Genomic DNA, 22,909 nt, shown 5'->3' on the forward strand with positions numbered 1-22,909 from the left:
GAGAAACAGAGAAATCATTCTTGCCACTTTGTTCTCGGAAGATACATCCAAGGGGACCTCGACCAATGAAGGTCCAGATAAAAATTGTGAGAGAATTGGAAAGAGGCAGTGCTTGTTAGGCCACTCTGGGAACTGTAGTTCTAGGAGGTGATGAGAGGGTCTCCTGACAACTCTCAGAACCCTGAGAGGACACAATTTAACACATATCCCTTTGACCTCTGTGGGCAGGTCAGCAGAGAGATCAAAGAGGCGGAGACAGTTTAGGAACCTGGAGGTTTCACACTCTATCTGCCTTTACCCCAGGCAGACCCTTCTGAGCAAGCTGAGTTGCGCCTCAACTTCCAACAAGCATAGGGGTGGCCTCTGCGAGAACAGGGTGCTGGAGTAGCTGGGCCATTGGCCTGATCCAGCAGGGCTGTGCTTATGTCCTTATGTGTTTTAATGGAAGTTGAGTGGCAAACATTGCCCCTCGCCCCACTCTCCAGAGGTGAATGTGTGAAACAGTGACGTGCCCCTCAATACATGAACTTCCTTCAGTGGAAGGTCTTGCAGGAGCAAACCACAAGTCATGCGAAACCTCTGCCTGCGGTGTTTGAGATGTGGTGGCAGTTTCACACATCCCAGGACATCTGTAGAGACTGTAGTCGTGGGCTCAGAGATCATGCGAAGCCACTGTTTGCACAAACCGTGAATAGAGAGAACCTGCCCTGTCTCATCAGAGCTGAAGGCTCAGCAGAAGCTGCCCGCAGCAGTGAAACTTACTGATTCACAGCAGGCTGGACCAGGCCTGTCAGCACCCTGGATATAGTCACACTATCCTCCACCAGGGCCAGGGCCTTTTCAGTGATGGCTCCGACCTGGTGGAATGCTCTGTCCCATGAGACTAGGGCCCTTCAGGATTTAACCTCCTTCTGTTGGGCCTGTAAGACAGAGCTATTCCACCTGGCCTTTAATTTGAATTCAGCCTGATCTTTTATTTCGCTTCTCTTCCCTCCCCCTCCCCTTTTATGACGATCACCCAATCTGAGACCCCACAGCTAATTCTCCCCTGGCCTCCTCACTGGCCCAAGTAGGACCAATTCAGCCAGCTAGCCCTGGGGATGCTTATTTCCCCTAAATTGATTTTTGAATTTTATTGTTATTCATGTTTTTATACTGTATTTTATGCTGCTTTTATAATTAAGTGTTTTAAATTTGTTGTTAGCTGCCCTGAGCCCGGTTTTTGAACCGGGAAGGGCGGGGTATAAATAAAAAAAATTGTTATTATTATTATTATTATTATTATTATTATTATTATTATTATTTAGCTCTGTAGCCAATGCTGGCTGGAGCATTCTCACTTGTGCAAGAGAGCTGCAGCCTCTGTGGGATGCAGGTGCCTTCAGAGGCTTATGGAAGTGGTGGAGCATTTAGAAGCATCTCCCAGGACAGTGGAGAAGACTCCCTGTCTGAAACCCTAGAGAGTCCCTGCCAGTCAGAGTAGACAATACTAAGCTAGATGGACACAATATAAAGCAGATTTCTAGGTTCCTATGGTCAAAAGGTAATTGGCTGATTTTGCAGCCATTGGCTCCAGGAACACGGCTGCAGTGAGGGAGGGAGGGAGTGTGTTTTCTGTGTTTGGTGCAAAACAGGGGAAACAAGGCCCTGGTTCTGGTGATGTTTTCCCAGATTTGAATTTGGGTCTGGATTTCTTACAGGAAGAAAATGAGGTGATATGAAGGAGGGAGGGCTTGAGTTCACCCCCACCACAAAAAACTTACTTTTTCCTGGTCTGGCTGACATAACACACGACCGCTATGAGGATGGCAAAGGCTACCACCGCTCCAACAGGCCCCACTTTTGCCCACATCAGACTATCTGGAAAATTAAAAAAATAGAGAGAAATGCACAGGGTTGGCAAGATAGTCCCAGTGCTCTGGTCTCAGCAGAGCAGGGGCAAATGCAGCCCCCCAGGCCTCTTTAGCTGGTTCTTAGGGCTAACTCCCCACCCCCGCCACAGGCTATACCTCTTCCTCAGTCGTCACCTGCCTCCCAAGGCCCTGCTTTGCCCCCTTCTGCTTGGCTGAAATGTATAGAACCTGCAGGACATTACTGCACGCAAGCCAATAATTCATGTTTCGCTGTAGGGCTGAGGCTGACAGACTTTCCCTGTAAAATTGGCTAGAGAACTCTGTGAGATCACTTCCTTTGTCTGCCTTGGCAGGAATCTGAAACGCTACATACTTCCTTCCTGCCTGGGCGCATCTCTCTTCTTTCACCATGCCTCCAAGCTGACCACACGTGCGTATCTGAGCTCTGCAGCTCAGGCACCATTTTTGAACTTACATTTTGTACTTTTGTAACTTAGACACTAGTTATAAACCTGCCTTTGTTTTGCTACTGCAACTGCTGCTTCGAGACCTAGATTATGTAAGTAAATACTACTTTTACTTCTTCACAAAAGCTGTGTGGAATCATAGAACTGTAGCTTGAACCCACAACCATGAGATGAAGAGTCTCATGCTCTACCGGCTGAGTCATCCAGCAGCTGGAAGTGTGTGGTGGTGGTTTTTAAGTGGCTGAAAGGGGGTAATACGAGGGAAAATCCAGTCTGCCTTAAAGCATCCTGGATTATTGTTTCTAGAAGGTAAAATCAACCTTGTCTTTGCTTCCAAGTTTAAACTGCAAAGGATGGTATTCTGCTGATCTCAATCACATGAGCAAGGAAGGACAATAACTAAACAATAGGTCCCCTCCTGGTGTCTAAATCCATCCCCACAGCGCCACCCCTGGACAAGACTGGTATGAGCCTCTTGAGAGCTGCAGGGACCAAGGTGGGGCAGTTGCCTGGAAGGGCCCTCACTGGAGTGGTGGAACTGCAGCTGCTGGTTCCTGGTGCCGTAGAAGTTCCTGGCTGAGCAGACGATGTAAAGCTGGGAGTCCACCTCCCTCTGCAAGGTCAGGATGCTGGTGACAATGTAGCCGGTCTTCTGCGAGTACACAAACTCCCGGTCGGTCTCGTTCACCGTCACGTTGCGTGTGGGGAGCTCAAAGGTGATCACAGCCTCCGGGTTGGATTTGGCTGCACAGATACACTTCACAGTGTCCCGGGCGGCTGTGCACTTGGAGTCCGAAAGGATAAGGGGAGCAACTGCAAAGAGAGAGAGAGAGAAAGAGAGAGAATGCTTCTTCACACTGTGCATTGTTAATCTACGGAACCTACTCCCACAGGAGACAGCAATTGCCACCCAGCTGGATGGCTTTAAAAGAGGACTGGAAGAGAAGGCTATCAATAGCTACTAATCATGATGGCTAAGCTCTGCCTTCACTATTGGAGCATAACTGTCAACCGTCCCTTATTTGGCGGGAAACTCCCTTATCCCAGTGCCGTGTCCTGCTGCTGTCCCTTATTGATGATGTCCCTTAAATTTCCCGGGTTTCATGCTCGCCCGGCTCGGGAGGGAAGCAGCGGCTCTTGGTCCTCCGCCACGAGAGAGCGCGCTGGTGCCGTCGTCCTGGTGCAAGGAGTTCCATCGGCCCTTCCCCGCCCAAGAGGTGGGGAAAGGAGAGAGACTCTTGCCCATGCCGCCTGTGAGCCCGGAGGCAGCAGCGGTGGTGGCAGCTGAGGAGGTGGCCTGAGGGAGGAGGAAGAGGAGGGGACGGGGAGGGATGCAGAAGGGCGGCGCTTCAGCGGCCGCGGCGGCACCGCAACCGCCTCATGCCAGATTGACAGCATCTGTCAATCCTACCAATGCATGTAACTCTTTACAACAGCAAAATCCCTTATTTTGGCTGCTGATCCCTTATTTTCAAGGCTGCTAGTCCCTTATTTTCAAATCTGTAAGTTGACAGCTATGTGTTGGAGGCAGCCTTGCTTCTGAATACCAGGTGCTGGAAACTGCAAGAGGGAGGAGTGCTCTTGTGCTGGAGTCCCGCTTGCAGACTTCCCATAGGAATCTGCTTGGCCACTGTGAGAAGAGGACACTGGACTAGACGGGCCACTGGTTTGGCCCAGCAGGCACTTCTTACGTCCTTGTGAAAGAGGTGGAGGTGCAACAGCAGATTAGTCCCGTTGTTTTGCTGGACTGCACATGCTCCTTTGGGTGGCTGGGTGGGCCCACAAGCAAAAGCCTGTGTCAGGACGCCAGGGGCTGTCCTATGGTGGCACAGACATGCCACCATAGGTAAGGGGCCAGCTGTAATGACCACCTGCAGTCAAGACTCGGGAGTCAGAGACTGCAGAGTCTCCAGCAAAGGCATCGGACAGGGCACTAGACCAGCATCAAGGCTCTGAAGCTGCTACTAGAGACTGGGAGACCTCCGAGCCAGAGGTTGACAGATGTGAGCCCCCAGAAGAACTGGGTCAGAGCTGCTGGCATCAGTCCAGAATATGGTGGTGGCCCTACAGCAAGGCAGAATGAGGCTTGGGGGCTGATATGTGGGGGGAGGGGAGTGGAATGAATAATCCTGCTTGCATGAGCAGAATTCCACTGAGCAAATGAGGTGCCACAGTTGGACACCACCCAAAACACATTTATGTCCCACAAGAGTTTCTGGGGCCCCCAGGCGAGTGCTCACATTCAACGGTGAGGTTGAAGGCAGTGCTGCGCTGGCCAAACTGGTTCTCTGCCGTGCACCAGTATTCCCCGTCGTCCTCGTGCGTCACAGACTCAAACTCCAGAGCCACTTGGTTCTGGTAGACGCCCATGGCCATGGGCTTCTTGTCCTTGAAGATGGTGATCATGGGCTCAGGGTTGCTCTGCGAGCTGCACAGGATGGTGACCGGCTCTCCCTCCACGGCCACCACAGAGGCGTTCACCACAGGCTTCCAAGGGGCATCTGGGAGGGGGAAACAACCAAAAGCCGTCTTTTCCACCAAAGGAACACATAGTAAAAATATTAAGTGCCGTATTTTCCTGTGTACAGTGGTGCCTCGCAAGACGAAAAGAATCCGTTCCGCGAGTCTCTTCGTCTTGCGGTTTTTTCGTCTTGCGAAGCACGGCTATTAGCGGTTTAGCGGATTAGCACTATTAGCGGCTTAGAGGGCTTAGCGGATCAGCTGATAAGCGGCTTAGCGGATCAGCTGTTAAGCGGCTTAGCGGCTTGGGAAAAAAGGGGGGGGGAACCCCGCAGGAACTCGCAAGACATTTTCGTCTTGCGAAGCAAGCCCATAGGAAATTCGTTTTGCGAAGCACCACCAAAACGGAAAACCCTTTCGTCTAGCGGGTTTTCCGTCTTGCGAGGCATTCGTCTTGCGGGGCACCACTGTATAAGACTAGTTTCCCCCCCTAAAAATAATGTCAAAAATTAGGGGGCATCTTATACATGGGGGTGTCTTATAGACAGAAAAATACAGTATATTATAACTATAATGTATTTATCATATGTATTTTGCTATTTTATAAAATTATTATATTTAGCTATATATATGGCCGTTAATGAAGTTTGGTGTGTATGTGTTCTGAAAACCCCCAATAAACTGCTTTTTTTTCATTGTGGAGAAGTGGTATAGAAACATTCAGACTAAATAAAAGACTTGAGGTCTAGATGCCTGAAAGTGAGCCTCTCATTTCCTGCTGCAAAGTTTGGGGTTACATTGCAGTGCAGGCCTCCCCCCCCCGCCCACCCCCCGAATTGGCTTCAGGGCTTCAGGACTGGGTACTTACACAGCACAGCCAAGGCCAGGGAATGGTTGTCCTTGCCATAAATGTTCTCGGCTGCGCAAGTATAGATGCCGTCCTGCAGGTGGGTGATGTTGTCCAGGTGGAGCGTGAGGCTTCCCGCCATGTCCTCGTGCAGAATTTCGTCTTCTCGGAGCCACGAGATCAAGGCCATGGGGCTGCTGTCCACAGAGCACACCAGCACCACATGCGAGCCCTGAATGACCTCCACGGAGGAGTTCGCCTGCAGAATGCGGGGCGGGTCTGTGGAAGAAAGCCAAAAAGAGATCAGCCTCAGGGAGGTGCTCTGGTTTCTCCATGCAGTAACCAGGGTTATCTGCACCATGCGTTTAAAGCACACGACTTCCCCCAAAGATTCATGGGAACAGTAGTTTTCCCTTCCCTGAATGGCAATTCCCAGCATCCTGAGGGAACTACAGTTCCCAGGATTATCTGGGGAAAGTCATGTGCATTGGATGTGCTTTCAATCTACGGTGTGGGTCTGCCAAGGTTTGTTTATGGGCTTCAAAAGACATTAAAGACTCCCAGTGTAGAAGCAATTCAACAGGCCCTCCCTCATTGCAGAACATGGGGACTTGATGTAGATTGAGCAAACATCCCTGGTTCCAGAGGTCCTCTAGCGTGAAAATGTGGCCGAGAGCCCATGTGTTGTAGTGGTTATAGTGCCCACTAGGGCCTAGGAGACCTGGGTTCACCCCCCCCACCTCCCCAAAGCCCACTGGGTGACCTTGGGCCAGCTAGTATCTCACAGCGTAGTCTACCTCACAGGGCTGTTGTTAGGGCCAGCCAAAACTTTTTTGTGCCTGAAGCAAAGCACAAAATGGTGTCCCCGCCCCCAGGCTAGGGAAGAACGGGTGAGTGAAGATCTACATCAGGAACAAAAGCGGAATGAAGATCTACATTGGAAACAAGGGTGGCGGGAGACCACCATCACCTCCTCTTCACCAAGAAGCCGTTGCGGAGGCGTCATTGCAGGGAGCTGCCAAGATGGCAGCAGATCCAGCCTCCAAGGAGTGCAACAAAAGAGACCACTGTTTAGCACAGCAGTGGTAGCAGCAACAGCGGGCAATGCGTTCCTCGAAGGCCGGATCTGCTGCCCCTGTGGATGCTGCCGCCTGAGGCAGTCGTTTCCCCTTGCCTCATGGGTGGGCCGGCCCTGGTTGCTGTGAGGATAAAAAGAAGAGGTGGCAAGGCCTGTTCTCCACCTTGAGACCTAGGGAGATGAACGTATCAACAGCCGCTTCGGAACCCCGACTCACATTTGACATCCAAGGTAGTAAACCCATCAAACTCAAAAGTGGTGTTGGAGTAGGTGACTTTGCAGCCCAGCTCGTGCCCGTGGTTCTCGCGCGACGGCATGAATTTGAGCAGGGAGACGAGGGACCAGGTGCCGCCTTCCTCTTCCACCTGCGCGTAGACTGAGTGCTCAGCCAGGTTCTCGTGGTTCATCCACGTGATGATGGGCTTCATGTCAGGGCAGTTATCCGGCACCACGCAGCGCAGCTCCACTTCGGTCCCTTCCACCACTTCTGGGGGGCTTACAATGGTGGGTTTGTCTGTGGGGAGTTGAAAAGAGATACCAATGGGAAATGATATACAGTGAAGTGAAAAGGATGCTTAAAATAACATTTGTAAAAAAAAACCCAGAAGCCTTTCTCTTGGGAATTATAGTGATAGGTAAAGGTAAAGGGACCCCTGACCATTAGGTCCAGTCGTGGCTGACTCTGGGGTTACAGCACTCCTCTCGCTTTATTGGCCAAGGGAGCCGGTGTACAGCTTAGTTATGTGGCCAGCATGACTAAGCCGCTTCTGGTGAACCAGAGCAGCGCACGGAAACGCCGTTTACCTTCCCACCGGAGCGGTACCTATTTATCTACTTGCACTTTGATGTGCTTTCGAACTGCTAGGTTGGCAGGAGCAGGGACTGAGCAACGGGAGCTCACTCCATCGCGGGGATTCGAACCACCAACCTTCTGATGGGCAAGTCCTAGGCTCTGTGATAAAACTACCTAAATTGTATAGAAATTTATTTATGTATGTGACTACAGCGGCAAGAATGTTACTTGCCCAAAAATGGAAAGAAGAAGAAGAAGTAGTCCCAGAAAAGGAAGAATGGATACAAAAACTTATGGAATATGCAGAAATGGCGAAACTTACCGGAAGAGTAAAATCAAGATAACAAACTTTTTATAAAAGAATGGAAATGGTTTATTGAATATTTAAAGATAAATTGTAAACAGATAAAAAACATTGGCAGGATTATTGTTATAACCTACAGCTATATAAGAGTATATATTTAAAGAAGATAAATAAATGAGTAAGTTATGTTCATATGGATATGCAGAAGATATTAAAAATAAATTTAAGGAACCGCAGAAAGAGGGGGAAGAAGTCAAGTTTTAAAATGTCAAAATGATTGTAAAATCAGTGAAATGTATATATCTGAAAAGTATAAATAAAATTTAAGAAAAGAAAAGAGACACCAACAGTGGAGGCTGGTCGGCCGGGGTGAATGGGGCACTGCCCCACCAGCCTCAGCCTTGATTCCTCTGAGCCTTCCTGCTTACAACCTGCTTACAACCAGACAGGCTCCTCCTCCCACATCTCAGTGCTCCCCTTGAAGAACTCAGGGGGGATGAACACTGTCAGGGACTGGGCAGAGGAGGAATGGTGGAGACTGCCTCTGCATCCTGACCCTTCTAGGGAGGAGGAAGAGGAAGACAGTCTAGATTGACAACAGGGGTTTGAGGGAGGTCACAGCTCAGAGGCAGATGAGGAGAAATGTTGGGCGATCACGGGACAGCCGGAACAACACCCAGCTGACACGTTGTCATTAGAAAGCATCCCAGACCCTCCATCTCACGGAACTCGGCGAGCCTTAAAAGTAGGAGAGCAAAGAGCTTGAAGACAGAGGGCACGTAGCAGCACCCATAGAAGTGGGAAATGGGAGAGACGGAGGGGGTGGAGATTCACTTGGGACAACGCCATTATCCAAGAGGCTGGGTTCTACAGCCTCTCTCTGTAAAGACTGAAATGAAAAATGATGGTAAGAAACTTTTCCTTGTATTTATACTTTCCTGGGCAACCAGCTGGGGGCTGCTGATAGCATCCTGACACACACGAATCTAGTGTCTAGGCAGATATTTTCAGGTCTGCAGTTGCAGCTACAGGGGACAGCTCCTCCTCCACTGGTTTATGTAGCTTCCCCTGATGGGCTGTGGGCATGCAGCCGGAGACTATGCCTGCATGACAACTTCCCCTGCTCCTCCCATTTCACTCCCCTCCTGGTTCTGGGAGACAGTGGTGTAGGAGAGGAGAGGGAAGCACCTGGCCCTTCACTTGCCTGACTTGCCTCTCCCTGGGCTGATTAAGAGGCAAGTCAGCACACACAAGAAGCACAGTCTGGCAGAGATGTATTTGTTCTATAAAACGGCGCACAAAGGCCCCCTTCTCCAGAAAAAGAGAATTAGAGCAGGCCTGGCTTGGTACTCACTGATGATCTCCAGGTTGCAGTGCTCAGGGTACGTGTACTGATTGTATCCTCCCAAGTCCCCGCGGAAGTAGTATTTGCCGGTGAGCTCGGGGCTGAGGCGGGAGATTTGCAGCGTGCAGTTGCGGAAGTTCAGCTCTCCCAGCAGGCGGGTGCGCCCCAAGTAGCTCTCGTGGACAATGTTGGTGCGGGATTTGTAGACCACGGGTGGGTAGTTCTTGGGGTAAGGGCTGTTGAAGTACCAGATGCCGTGCACGGCCGACGGGCGAAGCTCGTCAGGGTAGCTGAAGCGGCAAGGGATGACGACGCAGGTGCCCTCGAAGGCGGACATGTGCTCAGGCATCCAGGCGCTCCATGGACCAGCCAGGACCCCTGTGAGAGAGAGACGCAGAGGAAGCCATGAAGAGAAGGCCACCTCTCTCCTCCCCTGCTTTGTATGTCTTGCGGGAATGCTCCCCTGCACGTCCTGCTTTCAAGGCTGAATCGCTGCTGCAGCACCGTAAGTCTCTATTCCTACCTATAGCAGCCTTGTTTCCACTTGCTAATACAGTGGTACCTCGGGTTAAGAACTTAATTCGTTCTGGAGGTCTGTTCTTAACATGAAACTGTTCATAACCTGAGGTACCACTTTATCTGATGGGGCCTCCCACTGCCGCTGTGCGATTTCTGTTCTCATCCTGAAGCAAAGTTCTTAACCTGAGGTACTATTTCTGGGTTAGCGGAGTCTGTAACCTGAAGCCTCTGTAACCTGAAGCGTCTGTAACCCAAGGTACGACTGTATATACGTACATAGCATTTAGGAAGCTTCTCTAGACCAAGGCCACATTCACACCAAACATTTAAAGCAGTGGCATATCACTCTGAACAGTTGCAGCTTCCCTCAAAGGATTCTGGGAATTATAGTTTGTTAAAGGTGCTGAGAGTTATTGGACGTCTCCTGTTCCCATCGCAGAGTGACAAGTTTCCAGAGTTTCTTTGAAGAGGGATTGACAGCTTTTGGTGGGTAATAGGGGTCTCTTAAGAACTCTCAGCAACCATAAGAAACTGCAGCTCCCAGAATTCTTTGGGGGAAGCCATGAGTGTTTAAAGCGGCAGCATAACGCTTTAAATATATGGTGTGAACGTGGCCTAAATCGAGCCACTAGCCTATCTCAGGGATGGGGAAGTTGTGGCCCAGAAGGCTACAGATCCCATTTGTCCGGATCACTGGCTATCGTGGCTGGGAATGATGGGAGTCAGAGTTCAGCAACTACTGGAAATCTGCAGGTTCTCCATCCCTGGTCTGTCTAGCTTAGGACTGTCTAGCTGGTGTTTGGGACAACAGCTCTCATAATCTCCGATGGTTGGTTGTGATGGCTGGGCTTGATAAGAGTCCAAAACACCTGGAAGGTGGCAGGTTGGGAAAGTCTGGTCTATATGAATGGGCAGAGGCTCTTCAGGGTTTTGGAGAAGAGCCTTCTCCAGCCCTATCCAGAGATGATGGGGATTGAACGTGCATGCAAATCATATCCCCTACTGGGCCCAAAAAGGCTTTCTTTGATTTTTATGTGCCTTAAAGAGAAAACAGGATTTCTCTGTTTGGAAGCAGAATCTACAAGCAATGGAAGGCAATTTTCTATCACCTGAAGAGGAGCTTTACTTTTTGAGGCAAATGCTCAATCACTTCAGCTGATTCACTCTCTACATTTACCTATAACACTACCTAAAATTAATCTCCAGCTTTGCTCAAATAAAGATTGCTATGTTTCTCTCTCTCTCTCTCTCTCTCTCTCTCTCTCTCTCTCTCTCTCTCTGCCTTTGCTTAATGCTGGAGACAGGTCTAGATAACCGTTTCCAAAAATGGGGGTTCAGGCATTGCTTCCTTGTCCCGGAATTTTAGGCAAACCCTACAATTTGCAGCAGCACCTAAGGAAGACTAAGGGCACCTCCAGAGTGTGGCTATTTTTGCAGGTGGGACTCAGTTGCATACCGGCAAAGTTAGGCTGCGCAACGGAAGTGGATTTGGCACTCCTGCGCAACAAATCCGCTTCTGTAAAAAAAACCGAACTTTTTGCGGTAAGGAACGTGCCAGGGAAATGCACTGGAAAGTGTGGGAAAGCAATCGCTTGACACGGCGTCTTATAACCTGCCCACAAACAAAACGAATGCTCAAATAGGCAAGCCAACAAAGCATAACCTCCCCACAAACTTTGTGCAAAGAAATCAGGATGAATAAACAAATTGCAGTGGCAGCTGGTGGGGTGCGGTGACACTGCTCACCTAACCTCCTGACAACTGAGTTTCTGTACTTATCGACAGGGAGAGAGAGGGGAGAGGCAGTGGGAAGATCAACATGATGCAAACACACTGGTAGGAGTTCTGCATTGGCTCCGCCGGTGCAACTGCACTGCACTGACTTCCCCACCGCCTCTCTCTCTCCACGTAAACAGCAGTGACTAAGTTGCTGGGAGGTCAGGTAAGCGCCAGCAGCCCAATACACCATCCGCTACTGATAGATTGCTTGGAAGCAACTGTATCCAAACAAGCTGGCTACCTTCATTTTGAGACCAATGTAATAGATACAGACCTTATGGTAGGGTTGCCATACATCTGGAATTTCCCAGACGTAGCCAGGATTCGGCCATCAGAAACAGTGTCCGGGTGGAAATTGCTAAAAATGTCCATGAAAATGCAGAGGTATGGCGACCCATGTCGGAAATGTAGATTTCGGTGAATTTCCTTAAAAATAGCTCAAGAACTAGATAAAGCCCAATGACTTTGCAAAAAACAACAACAACACCTCAACAACTTTTGTGTCCGGATTTTCACTTTTTGAAATATGACAACCTTACAATGTCTAGGCTATTTGGGGGAAACTCTTTTTTAATTCTCTCCCTCTTCCCTCCTGCTGTATATAACATCCAGCCCAATGGAGAGTTTTGGAGAACTTGAAAGCCTGTGCTTGTTACTGTGTGGACTGGTCCTATAAAGGCATTCCATGTCCAACTGTGGGAATTTTGATTCCCCCCCCCCTTTCCTGGATCAACACAGCTTCCTTTGATTTTCATAGCAAATGAGGCTATGGGTAATGGCCAAAAGAACAAAAAAGGTGAAAATTAATTCCATCACTCGGCAAAGATCTGTCTGGATCTACCTACACAATGTTGGAGTGAGGGGGAGAAAGGGAAAGGGCCCATAAGGAAACCAACAAGCTCCCTGCTGGATTTCTTCCAACTTAGTCAAATAACGCAGTCGCTCCTCAGTAGACTTCTAAACAGGGTAACTGAGGGGGCTGTCACATAAGTTAGGTGAGCCAGGACCTTCAATCACTGTACACAATCTGGAGTAGGTGTGTACTGGTTATGATCCAGTGTCTGTGATGGTCTCAGGGTTGAATAAGGGCAGGGGTTCAGGGAGAGAGAAGAAGCTGCCCTCTGAACAAGCCCTGGATGCTCATACTAACTCAGTAGCATGGGCACTTGAGGAGCTCATAATATGAGCACCCAAGGAGATTGTGTTGCCCCACCTCTGACCTCCACTCAGAAGCCCTAGTGGGACCACAGTCTCCTCCTGCTTCATCAGAGCCAATGCATGTTAAAGCAGGCTGGGGATTTTTAACTGAGGCTGCTCTCCTGGCTGAAGGCAGATGCAGCTACTTAGGACACTGACGTCCACCTCTGAGGGCCTTCTGGCACTTCCCTCACTGCGAGAAGTGAGGTTACAGGGAACCAGGCAGAGGGCCTTCTCAGTAGTGGCACCTGCCTTGTGGAACGCCCTCCCATCAGATGTCAAGGAAATAAACTACTATCTGACTTTTAGAAGACATCTGAAGGCAGCCCTGTTTAGGGAAGTTTTTAATGTTTGGTGTTTTATTGTGTTTTTAATATTCTGTTGGGAGCCGCCTAGAGTGGCTGGGGAAACCCAGCCAGATGGGCGGGGTATAAATAAATCATCATCATCATCATCATCATCATTTAAAGCTCAGTCTGAGATTGGCTGGTGCTGAAACAACATTTGAGCTGGGCTCTTCAGCTTAAGCCTTGCATGGAGCTGTCCAAGGTACCACGGAATATTGGCACTCGCCTCATCTCACTAGGACCTTCCCTAGGTTGGTACCTTCCAAATGCGTTGGACGACTGCACCACCCATGATCCCTGATCGCTGGTTGTTCTAACTGCGACTGATGGGAACTGTAGCTGAAAAGATCTGGAAGGCACCAGGTTGGAAAAGGATGAACTAAACTTTGCTCTGCTTTGCCTTGCCTTGGTCTGGCTGCCTGAATCTGGACTTCTGCTTTGGGTCAGATCCCCTGTACTGCTGAAGCCACTGCTTGCAACAGGAGAGTCTCTGCCAAACGAGTGCATCAGCTGTGTACAATGCAATGATGGAGCAACAAAACAGAAGGTTTAGCACAGGAGTGGGGAATATTTTTCAATCCTGGAGCCACATTCCATATGCCAGCGTTAGGAGGCCAAAAAATGGGCAGAGCAATAGATGTGATACAGTAGGCTGCTTACAAGCCATGTGCCTTGCAAAATCCATACCTCTCTGTCTAGGCAAGTAAGAGGCAATATCACAGTTCCAGGACACATTAAGAATATCTGCATGTATGTATGTTTGTGTGTGTGTGTGTGTGTGTGTGTGTGTGTGTAAGGCTATTATCATGCAGCCTGCAATGGAGGATTTGCAGTGCCACATCACAATCCTGGGTTTAAACAAGGTTTGAGTAAAGTGAGAAGGGAAAGTCTCTGATGTGTTAGCTTTTATGTGTTAGCTTTTTCTGTGTTAGCCTCTCTGTTGCACCCATCTCTGCTGTTTTATCTTTGTTAAAACTGGTTTCTTCCTTTCTTTGTTTAAGAAAACAACTCTCCTGTGTCTCGCCATCCCTGCTTTACACAAACCTCTTATGTTGTTTGAGTACAGTGAGAAGGAAGCTAAAAGGAAGGAAAAAAATAGATTGTTTCAAGCTTCTCTCTCTTCCATTCCTCAGTTGTCTAATGTCAGGGAAATAAAGGATGTGGGGCCTTCAAATATTCCATAGTACCTTCACACAATGTATTTCACTCCTGGTACCATGTGTTGTCTTCAACATGAAGTTCCAGATTCAACGTAGCAATTTAGAAGAAATGTTTTATTAGCAAGCAAACACCCATACATGCACATACAGCATCCATCAACTGAACTCAACCTTCTCCAACTGAAGAAACTAACTGGCAGGCTACAGTTACAGCAACATATATTAGAATGGGTTGTGTGGGCACAGAGGCGGTTGCAGAATAGATGAGAGCAGGCCCAGGGGTGATCTGTGTGCAAAGGAGAGTTGAGAAAAGTAAGGAGGAGGAGGAAAACGGGGAATGGAAGTGAAAATGAGGAGTGCAAAGGGGATGATGAAAGGCTGGGAGTAGGAGGCATGGGAATGGGATTGAAGATGAAAGCCGGGATGTGAAAGGGTCTGAAGAGGGGATGGTAGCTTCATAAGTGGGCAGAAGGTCTAAAGCAGGATTCAGCAAACTTTTTCTGCAGGGGGCCAGTCCATTGTCCCTCAGACCTTGTGGGGGGCCAGACTATATTTTGAAGAGAGAAAAAATGAACGAATTCCTATGCCCCACAAATAACCCAGAGATGCATTTTCAATAAAAGGACACATTCTACTCATGTAAAAACACACTGATTCCCGGACCATCTGCGGGCTGGATTGAGAAGGCGATTGGGCCAGATCCGGCCCCCGGGCCTTAGTTTGCCTACCCATGGTCTAAAGCAGTGGTTTTCAACCTGTGGGTCCCCAGATGTTGTTAGACTACAACTCCCATCATCCCTGAGCTCTGGCCTTGCTAGCTAGGGATGATGGGAGTTGTAGTTCAACAACATCTGGGGACCCACCAAGTTGAGAAAGGCTAATCTAAAGGATGCTTGGTAGTTGTAGTTCATTGGGGGGATGGGACGGATGAACATGCAGGATGTTACCATGGGTGTGTGGTTTGTGTGCAGGGGGGTGTTCCACAAAAAGAGCAGGTGAAGGCATGGACACAGGGATGAACGGGTGCAAAATGGAGTTGCAGAACAGAAGAAGGTGAAAAGCAAGCTTGGTGGCTGCATCTGCTGGGAAGAGGAATGGGGCTTTGTAAGCCGAGCAGGCAAGGGTGCAGCCCCTAGGAAGAACATAAGTACTGGATCAGATTAATGGCCAATCTAGTCCAGCATCCTGTTCCCACAGTGGCTGCTCAGATGCAGGATCTGAGCACAAGGGTGCTCTCCCCACCTGTGATTCCCAGCAAGTGGTGTTGAGGGTGTTACTGTCTCCAACCGTGATGGCAGAACATAGCCATTAGGGTCACAATAGCTAGTCTTATCCTCCATGAATTTGCCTAATCCAAGCTGGTGGCCATCACTGCCTCAAATGGTGGCTTGTGGGGCTTGGGGTGAGAAGGGCCACTGAGGGGTGTGTCATGGGAACTGGTGTGGCCTAGGGAGAGTCTTGAGGACCAGATGGAAAGACCTGGAAGCTTTATTTGGCCCTTGGACCCTTGGTTCCTCACCCTTTGTTTAGCATGCCTCTGGAGGGTCTCCATACATCCTTACACTTCTGGTGGGTCTGCATTTGGGATTGGTGGGTCACAGCTTTGCAGGCTGTGAGAACATCAGAGGCGAGATTGCACCCTGCCTCTGAGACATACCTTCAAACAGGACCCAGGAGACGAGGAGAGTTTTGTAGAAGCACTTCATGCTGTTATTACTTTGCAATGGTTGGTCTAAGGAAAAGAAGAAGAAGAAGCAGGTTTAAATCAATGGCATAAGAACAACTGCTTGGGCTTTCTGTAATATTTATCTATTCGGCCCCTTTACCTAGAGTAAGGTAAAAGGACCCCTGACCATTAGGTCCAGTCGCGGACGACTCTGGGGTTCCGGTGCTCATCTCGCTTTATTGGCCGAGGGAGCCGGCGTACAGCTTCCGGGTCATGTGGCCAGCATGACTAAGCCGCTTCTGGCGAACCAGAGCAGCGCACGGAAATGCCGTTTACCTTCCCGCCGGAGCAGTACCTATTTATCTACTTGCACTTTGACGTGCTTTCGAACTGCTAGTTTGGCAGGAGCAGGGACCGAGCAACGGGAGCTCACCCCGTCGCGGGGATTCGAACCGCCGACCTTCTGATCGGCAAGCCCTAGGCTCTGTGGTTTAACCCACAGCGCCATGGCCGGCTGCAAAAGTGGGCTTCTGCACCTTTAATAGTAGTGCAGCTTGAATGGCAAGTTGTTAAAGGTGTAGTAGCCCCATCTGCACCAGCATCTATGGCCATCCCCTCTGTTCCCTGGGTGGTGTACAAGATAAAAGCCAATTCGACATCACCATTTCAGTAAAACAAGAAAGCACTCCAGCAACAAACGAAAACCAATCAGCCACCACAAAGCAAAGCAGAACATTCCAAAGTAGAGATAAGGAATTGAACAACAAAAGAAATCACAGCAATAATCAATAATACAAACAAAGGAAGGAAAAAAATACACAGCTAAAATGGCAACGGGAAACCTGCAGCAGCAACCAGCAGAGATTAACACCATCATCACCATCGTTGTGAAGTTGCCATTCACCATAAGATTCCAGGTTACAACAATGTCAATCAAAACAATTACAAATAGTTTTTTTTAAAATGTATTTTTATTAAAGATTTTCTTGATTTACAAAGGTGTGTGCCATGTCTCTCTCTTGTATTTTTTTCTTCCATGTAACATTTTTATTTTATTTTTTTATTACAAATCGGTTTCATTTGTTGAGACATTAGGAAGAATGGGGGAAAGCAGCGAGAAACATCATAACCAGACACTGGAGAGACCTGTCAGGAATAAGCATGGACCAATGGTACCAAATAGTATGGGAAACAGCCTTACTAGAAAAATTAACCAATAAACTGAAACTGACAAGGGGACAAATAGAAGAAGACGCCTTCACCCCGGTATGGCTCCCCTTTATCACATACACAGCCCAACAAGACAATGACAAATATCCACCAACAGCATACAAATCAATATGGCTAACCTGATCCTAAACACCCACCCACCCCACTCACACATGAAAACAATTACAAATAGTTTTCGGAGATCTTTATAGATTTATGGTGTATACAGCTGTCAAGCCTAATTTGCACAGGAAACCTGGCAGAGAGGTTACACAAACGAAAAACCCGCAAAAAGCCAGGCAGATTTTCTGCAACTTGGTTCAGTTTTACTTCATATGAGCTAAAAAAAGGAAAACGGATAGAGACCACCTGCTTCCCACCGGGATTTATGCAACAATATTTTTATTTAACAGGGGGAATGGTTTGCATCTTAAAAACAATTTGTTTGGCAAGACGTAGCACTCTTGCGGAGAAGGGTATTCATTGTTTGTTCACTCTGAAAATAATAAAATCATTTTTCTAAAACGGTTTAAAACCAATTGAGATGAGTTAGAGAGCCAGTGGGATATAGCACTGGACTACTGACACCTGGGAGAGAAGGGTTCAAATGCCCACTTGACTGTGAAGCATGCTGGGTGACCTTGGGCCAGTCATGCTCTCTCAGCCTAACCCACATTGCAGGGTTGCTGTGAGGGGAAAATGGAGATAGTCTTTCAGCTACGCCCCCTTGATCTCCTTGGGGAAAAGATGGGGTGGAAATTTAATAATCAATTATAAACCTCCAAGAAATAGGACTTGAACCCATGGCTTCAGGTTACAAGAAAGGAAGTTCTGACTCAACATCAGGAAAAGCTTTCTGACAGTAAGAGCCAGTGTGGTGTAGTGGTTAAGAGTGGTGGACTCGTAATCTGGTGAATCGGGTTCGATTCTCCGCTCCTCCACATGCAGCTGCTGGGTGACCTTGGGTTAGTTACACTTCTCTGAAGTCTCTCAGCCTCACTCACCTCACAGAGTGTTTGTTGTGGGGAGGAAGGGAGAGGAGATTGTTAGCCGCTTTGAGACTCCTTAGGGTAGTGATAAAGCAGGATATCAAATCCAAACTCTTCTTCTACTCTACTTGGGACTCCCTTGGGAGGTTGCGAACTCTCCTTCCTTGGAGATTTATAAGTGGAGGTTGGATGGCCAATCTGCCACGGATGATTCTGTTGCGATTCCTGCATTGCAGGAGGTTGGACTAGATAACCCCTGGGGTCCCTTCCATGTCTACAATTCTATGATTCTATGGCAGGTGGCACTGTGGGTTAAACCACAGAGCCTAGGACTTGCCGATCAGAAGGTTGGCGGTTCGAATCCCCGCAACGGGGTGAGCTCCCGTTGCTCGGTCCCTGCTCCTGCCAACCTAGCAGTTCAAAAGCATGTCAAAGTGCAAGTAGATAAATAGGTACCGCTCCGGCGGGAAGTTAAACGGTGTTTCCGTGCGTTGCTCTGATTCGCTAGAAACGGCTTAGTCATGCTGGCCACATGACCCAGAAGCTGTACGCCGGATCCCTCAGCCAGTAAAGCGAGATGAGCACTGCAACCCCAGAGTCGATCACGACTGGACCTATTGGTCAGGGGTCCCTTTACCTTTGTGGTTCTAGGGTGAACACACATGCAACCAGACACACATCTGTCAGGGGTTAAAGGCCAGGGCTTTTAGCATTTGACAGAAGCCATGCAGTGAAAGAGCAAGGCACATCTCTGTGGGGAGGGAATCCTACAGCTCAGGGGCTGCTGAGAGAATCCCCTCTCCCAGGCCACCACTTCTAAGGGTGGCGGAACAACCAAGAGGGTTCCCGTCTGTCAATCTTAATACAGTGGTGCCCCGCAAGACGAATGCCTCGCAAGACGGAAAACCCGCTAGACGAAAGGGTTTTCCATTTTTCAATGCACTTCGCAGGACGAATTTCCCTATGGGCTTGCTTCGCAAGGCGAAAATGTCTTGTGAGTCTTGAGATTTTTTTTTCACTCCCCCCTTTTTTCTAAGCCGCTAAGCCTTTAATAGCCTTTTAGCAGCTAAGCCGCTAAGCCTTTAATAGCCGCTAAACCGCTAATAGCGCTAATCCGCTAAGCCGCTAATAGGGTTGCTTCGCAAGACAAAAAAACCGCTAGACGAAGATACTCGCGGAACGGATTAATTTCGTCTTGCGAGGCACCACTGTACCTGAGGGGGGTGTATGGAAGGAGATGGTCTTTCAGATATTTGGGGGTTTACGTTGCTTGAAGAATTTAACGTGCCACATGTGACACACTTTGGACCGTTCAGGGTGGCCTTCCACTAATGTGTAGGCCAGGGGTAAGGAAGCCATGACTCTCCAGATATAGTTGGACTGCAAGTCCCATCACCCTTGACCAGAACTGGGCTTGCGGTCAGGCTGCTACCTGGTCTCAAATGACAGTGGTGATGGTAAAGAAAGGCTGAGAACCAACCTGTGCAAATGTCCGATGTTGCCTGTGGACGCTGAGCACGCACGCAAATATCTTTTTTGTAAGTTCTTCCAGGCATTTTAATTGTGACTTTTTATCTCCAGCTTCTATGCTATTCTGCCATCTGCTGTTTTGGATTGCAACAAATGGGACCTGTAGCAAAAATGTTGGAGTGTGGAGTGTTCCTTCTTATGGTTTATCTATTTTTATCTTTTAAAAAATGTACAATCTGCCTAATTTTTCTCAGAAGAAACCGAAGGCAGCTAACAATTTAAAGCCACAACAAGACTCCACCCCCAATTTTCCTTATTGCACGGGCACTGAACAGATACAAGTCTTATTAGGCTGCTCTGGATCCTATTTTGTCCTTCTGCAAACCTCAAGGTTCTCCAAGCCCTGCTGAAACTTCCTTCTTGCGCATGGATGGGTGCTGCTTTGGTTACCAAAGGGAACTGCATGCACAGGCTGAGCAATGATAACAAGAGGAACAATTGCTGTTTTATTGTACATAGCTGGGAGTACTTATTCTTCTATTTATTATAAAGCCCAACACCACGTAACGGTTGGGTGCAAACACTTAAAATATAATGGCTAAATAAAAGGCACCCTGGTACCATTTTTTTTGGCTGAAGAATGGGATTAAAAATGCTTTAGAAGATGAGTAAATAAATAAATCAGTCCCCCTGCTTGCTTTGCTCTGACGTTCCAGCAGAGGGCAGAGACACTTTATATGTTTTGCTCCTGCACGTTTCTGTGGTGTCTAAACAGAGGCATCAAATGTATTTTGGTTACAGCAGGCCTGTATTGAACACACCAACTTTGGGCTTCTAGCCTTGCCAACTTTCTTCCCCTCCTGCTTTGGAAGGCTCCTGTGTGACAGGCAGAAATCCAGCAGTGAAGCTTTTCTCAGCATGCAGCTGGTGAAATAGAATCATAGAAACTTACGAGTTGGAAATGGACCCAAATGTCATCTAGCCCAACCCCCTGCAATGCAGGAATCTCAGCTAAAGCATCCACCATGACGGATGAACATCCAACTTCTGTTAAAAACCTCTGAGGAAGGAGAGTCTACTATCTCTCGTCTGTTTCACTGAAATGGTAGGGAGAAAGCTTTACCAGTTGAATTTCTGCATTCGTGGGAGTCTGTTCCACTGAAATGGTAGGGAGAAAGCTTTACCAGTTGAATTTCTGCATGTAGCTATTCAAACAATGGTCAGTGGCAACTACTGGGTTGCCCAAGCCAAGCCCTGCTAGCTTTTTTGGGTTTGCAAGCTATCAGAGCTTATGATTGCAATCTACATTTCCAGAGAGTGGATCACCGCTACAGGGTCGTTGACCCAGAGGTAGCTGGGAAATATTCCCATAGAATTAGTTGAATTTTATTATTCCGGTCACAGACCAGTTCCAGCCCACATACAATATCAAGGAAGTAATAAAACACGATAGGGATACATTTGAATTTGCAATTAGGTATAAGAGGGACAATACAGATATAGCAACAGTTAAAAATATATATAAATTAAAACTTAGTTACTAACATATAACCTAAAATTATCATTTAAAACCTTAATCTTTATGATGGCACAGCTTGTTCCTTAGGTTTTATGGCAATCACACAGAATTTGGCTACCCTTAACGTGATCTCAGGATCCTTGTCCTCTACCAGGGTTTTTAGACATTAAAGTTTGGATTCATTTGGAGATTATTCCCATAGAATTGTTTTTTTAAAAAAAATAATATTTATTAGTAGTTTCAAAGTTATAAAGAAAAAAGAAAAATTAAAAACAACACTGTAATACATAGAAGGGAAAAAAAGAAACAACAATACAACAACAAAAAAAGAAAAATGGAAAACACAAGAACAAAGAAAACAACATAGATCCCAAATTACATATCTAAAGCTTCCATTTGCTTGTTTCATTGACCTCCTCACACCTCCCTTTTCGTATTCTAGTTTAATTAATTATTTCAGCAAATTCTTTCCATCTTTCTCAATTTTTGTTAAAAAATTTATCTTGACAATTTAACTTTATAATTAGCTCAGCAAATCCTTACCATCTTTCCCCATACAGTGGTGCCTCGCAAGACGAAAAGAATCCGTTCTGTGATTCTTTTCGTCTAGCGGTTTTAGCGTCTTGCGAAGCAAGCCCATTGACGGATTAGCGGATTAGCGCTATTAGCGGCTTTTAGCGGCTTTTAGCGGCTTATCTGCTGATCGGATCAGCTGATAAGCGGCTTAGCGGCTTAGAAAAGGGGGGGGGGAGGGAAAAAAACCAGCAGGAACTCGCAAGACATTGTCGTCTTGCGAAGCAAGCCCATAGGAAATTTGTTTTGCGAAGCACCTCCAAAACGGAAAACTCTTTCGTCTAGCGAGTTTTCCGTCTTGTGAGGCATTCGTCTTGCGGGGCACCACTGTATTCTGTTATTCAAATTGCCTTAATTTATTTAACCTTATCTTACCCTAAAATACCTTAAAGCTTAAATCTTGGTTTTCAAATATACATAACTCCTGATATCATTTCTGCTAGAGTCATATAGTTTCATTCCAACATTTCCCCTAATATTCATTAATTTTTAGCCAATTCCCTAAATAAAAAAATTCCTTTATAAATTTTCTTCCAATCTTCATCCAACGTCTCATCTTCCTGGTCTCGGGTCGTGTCAGTCCTTACTGTCCAATCCATCTAGTCCATCAACCTGGAAGCCTTATGTCCGAGTATTCCCATAGAATTGGAAGGGACCCTGAGGGTCAAATAGTCCAAGCCTCTGCAGTGCAGGAATATGCAGCTGTCCCTTACAGGGATCTAACCTGCAACCTCGGCAATGTCAGCACCATGCCCTAACCAACTGGCCATTGATTGATTGATTAATACCCCCCCCCCCTTTCCTTCAAGAAGCTCAAGGTGGCATGCCTGATGGTTCTCCTGCTCCCCATCTCACCCTCACAACAATCCTGTGAGGAAGGTGAGGCAGAAAGACAGGGACTGGCTCAAGGTCACCCATTGAGCTTCATGGCAGAGTGGGGATGAGAACCCTGGCCGTAGTCCAACCCTCTAACCACTACACCACACCGGTTATTATTTGCAGGCAACTCTGCCTGTCACTTCTTCCCTCAAACGGCCAGTGAGCCAATCAGGAACTGAAGCATGACAGGGGCAGCTTTAATTAGCCCACCAGAACTGAAATTCTTGCAAGAAAAAGAGAGAGAAAGCAGATCTCAATTCATTCTGCATTTTGACATTGCTCTGGGTAAGGAACTGCAGACCAGCCTGAATTTCGTGCAGCTTACTCCCAAATACATGGGGTTAGGACTGCAGCCTAAACTGTTGAGCTTTCTGTCTATTAAAATCCATGGGACTAACTGGTCTCATTGGTTTCAATGAGAACTTAAGTTCAACTCGTTTGGATCCACCCATTTG

At 47.7% G+C, this 22,909-nt stretch overlaps 1 protein-coding gene across 9 annotated transcripts in view; it reads right to left on the minus strand.

Annotated features, from left to right (window-relative positions):
• The window catches only part of MAG (myelin associated glycoprotein), a 76,648-nt gene that overhangs the window by 10,119 nt on the left and 43,620 nt on the right, over nucleotides 1–22,909 (minus strand). For all 9 annotated transcript variants that reach the window (XM_083515238.1, XM_083515243.1, XM_083515241.1 and 6 more), the window contains 7 exons: nucleotides 15,807–15,881; nucleotides 9,157–9,525; nucleotides 6,923–7,219; nucleotides 5,649–5,906; nucleotides 4,561–4,821; nucleotides 2,846–3,133; nucleotides 1,764–1,860 (listed from right to left, as the gene is read on the minus strand). In XM_083515238.1, the coding sequence (XP_083371364.1) occupies nucleotides 1,764–1,860; nucleotides 2,846–3,133; nucleotides 4,561–4,821; nucleotides 5,649–5,906; nucleotides 6,923–7,219; nucleotides 9,157–9,525; nucleotides 15,807–15,881 (1,645 nt within the window). The remainder of the gene's footprint in view (nucleotides 1–1,763; nucleotides 1,861–2,845; nucleotides 3,134–4,560; nucleotides 4,822–5,648; nucleotides 5,907–6,922; nucleotides 7,220–9,156; nucleotides 9,526–15,806; nucleotides 15,882–22,909) is intronic.

The sequence above is a fragment of the Podarcis liolepis genome (assembly GCF_965112155.1).
Source record: "Podarcis liolepis genome assembly, chromosome: 7".
Taxonomy (NCBI): Eukaryota; Metazoa; Chordata; class Lepidosauria; order Squamata; family Lacertidae; genus Podarcis; species Podarcis liolepis.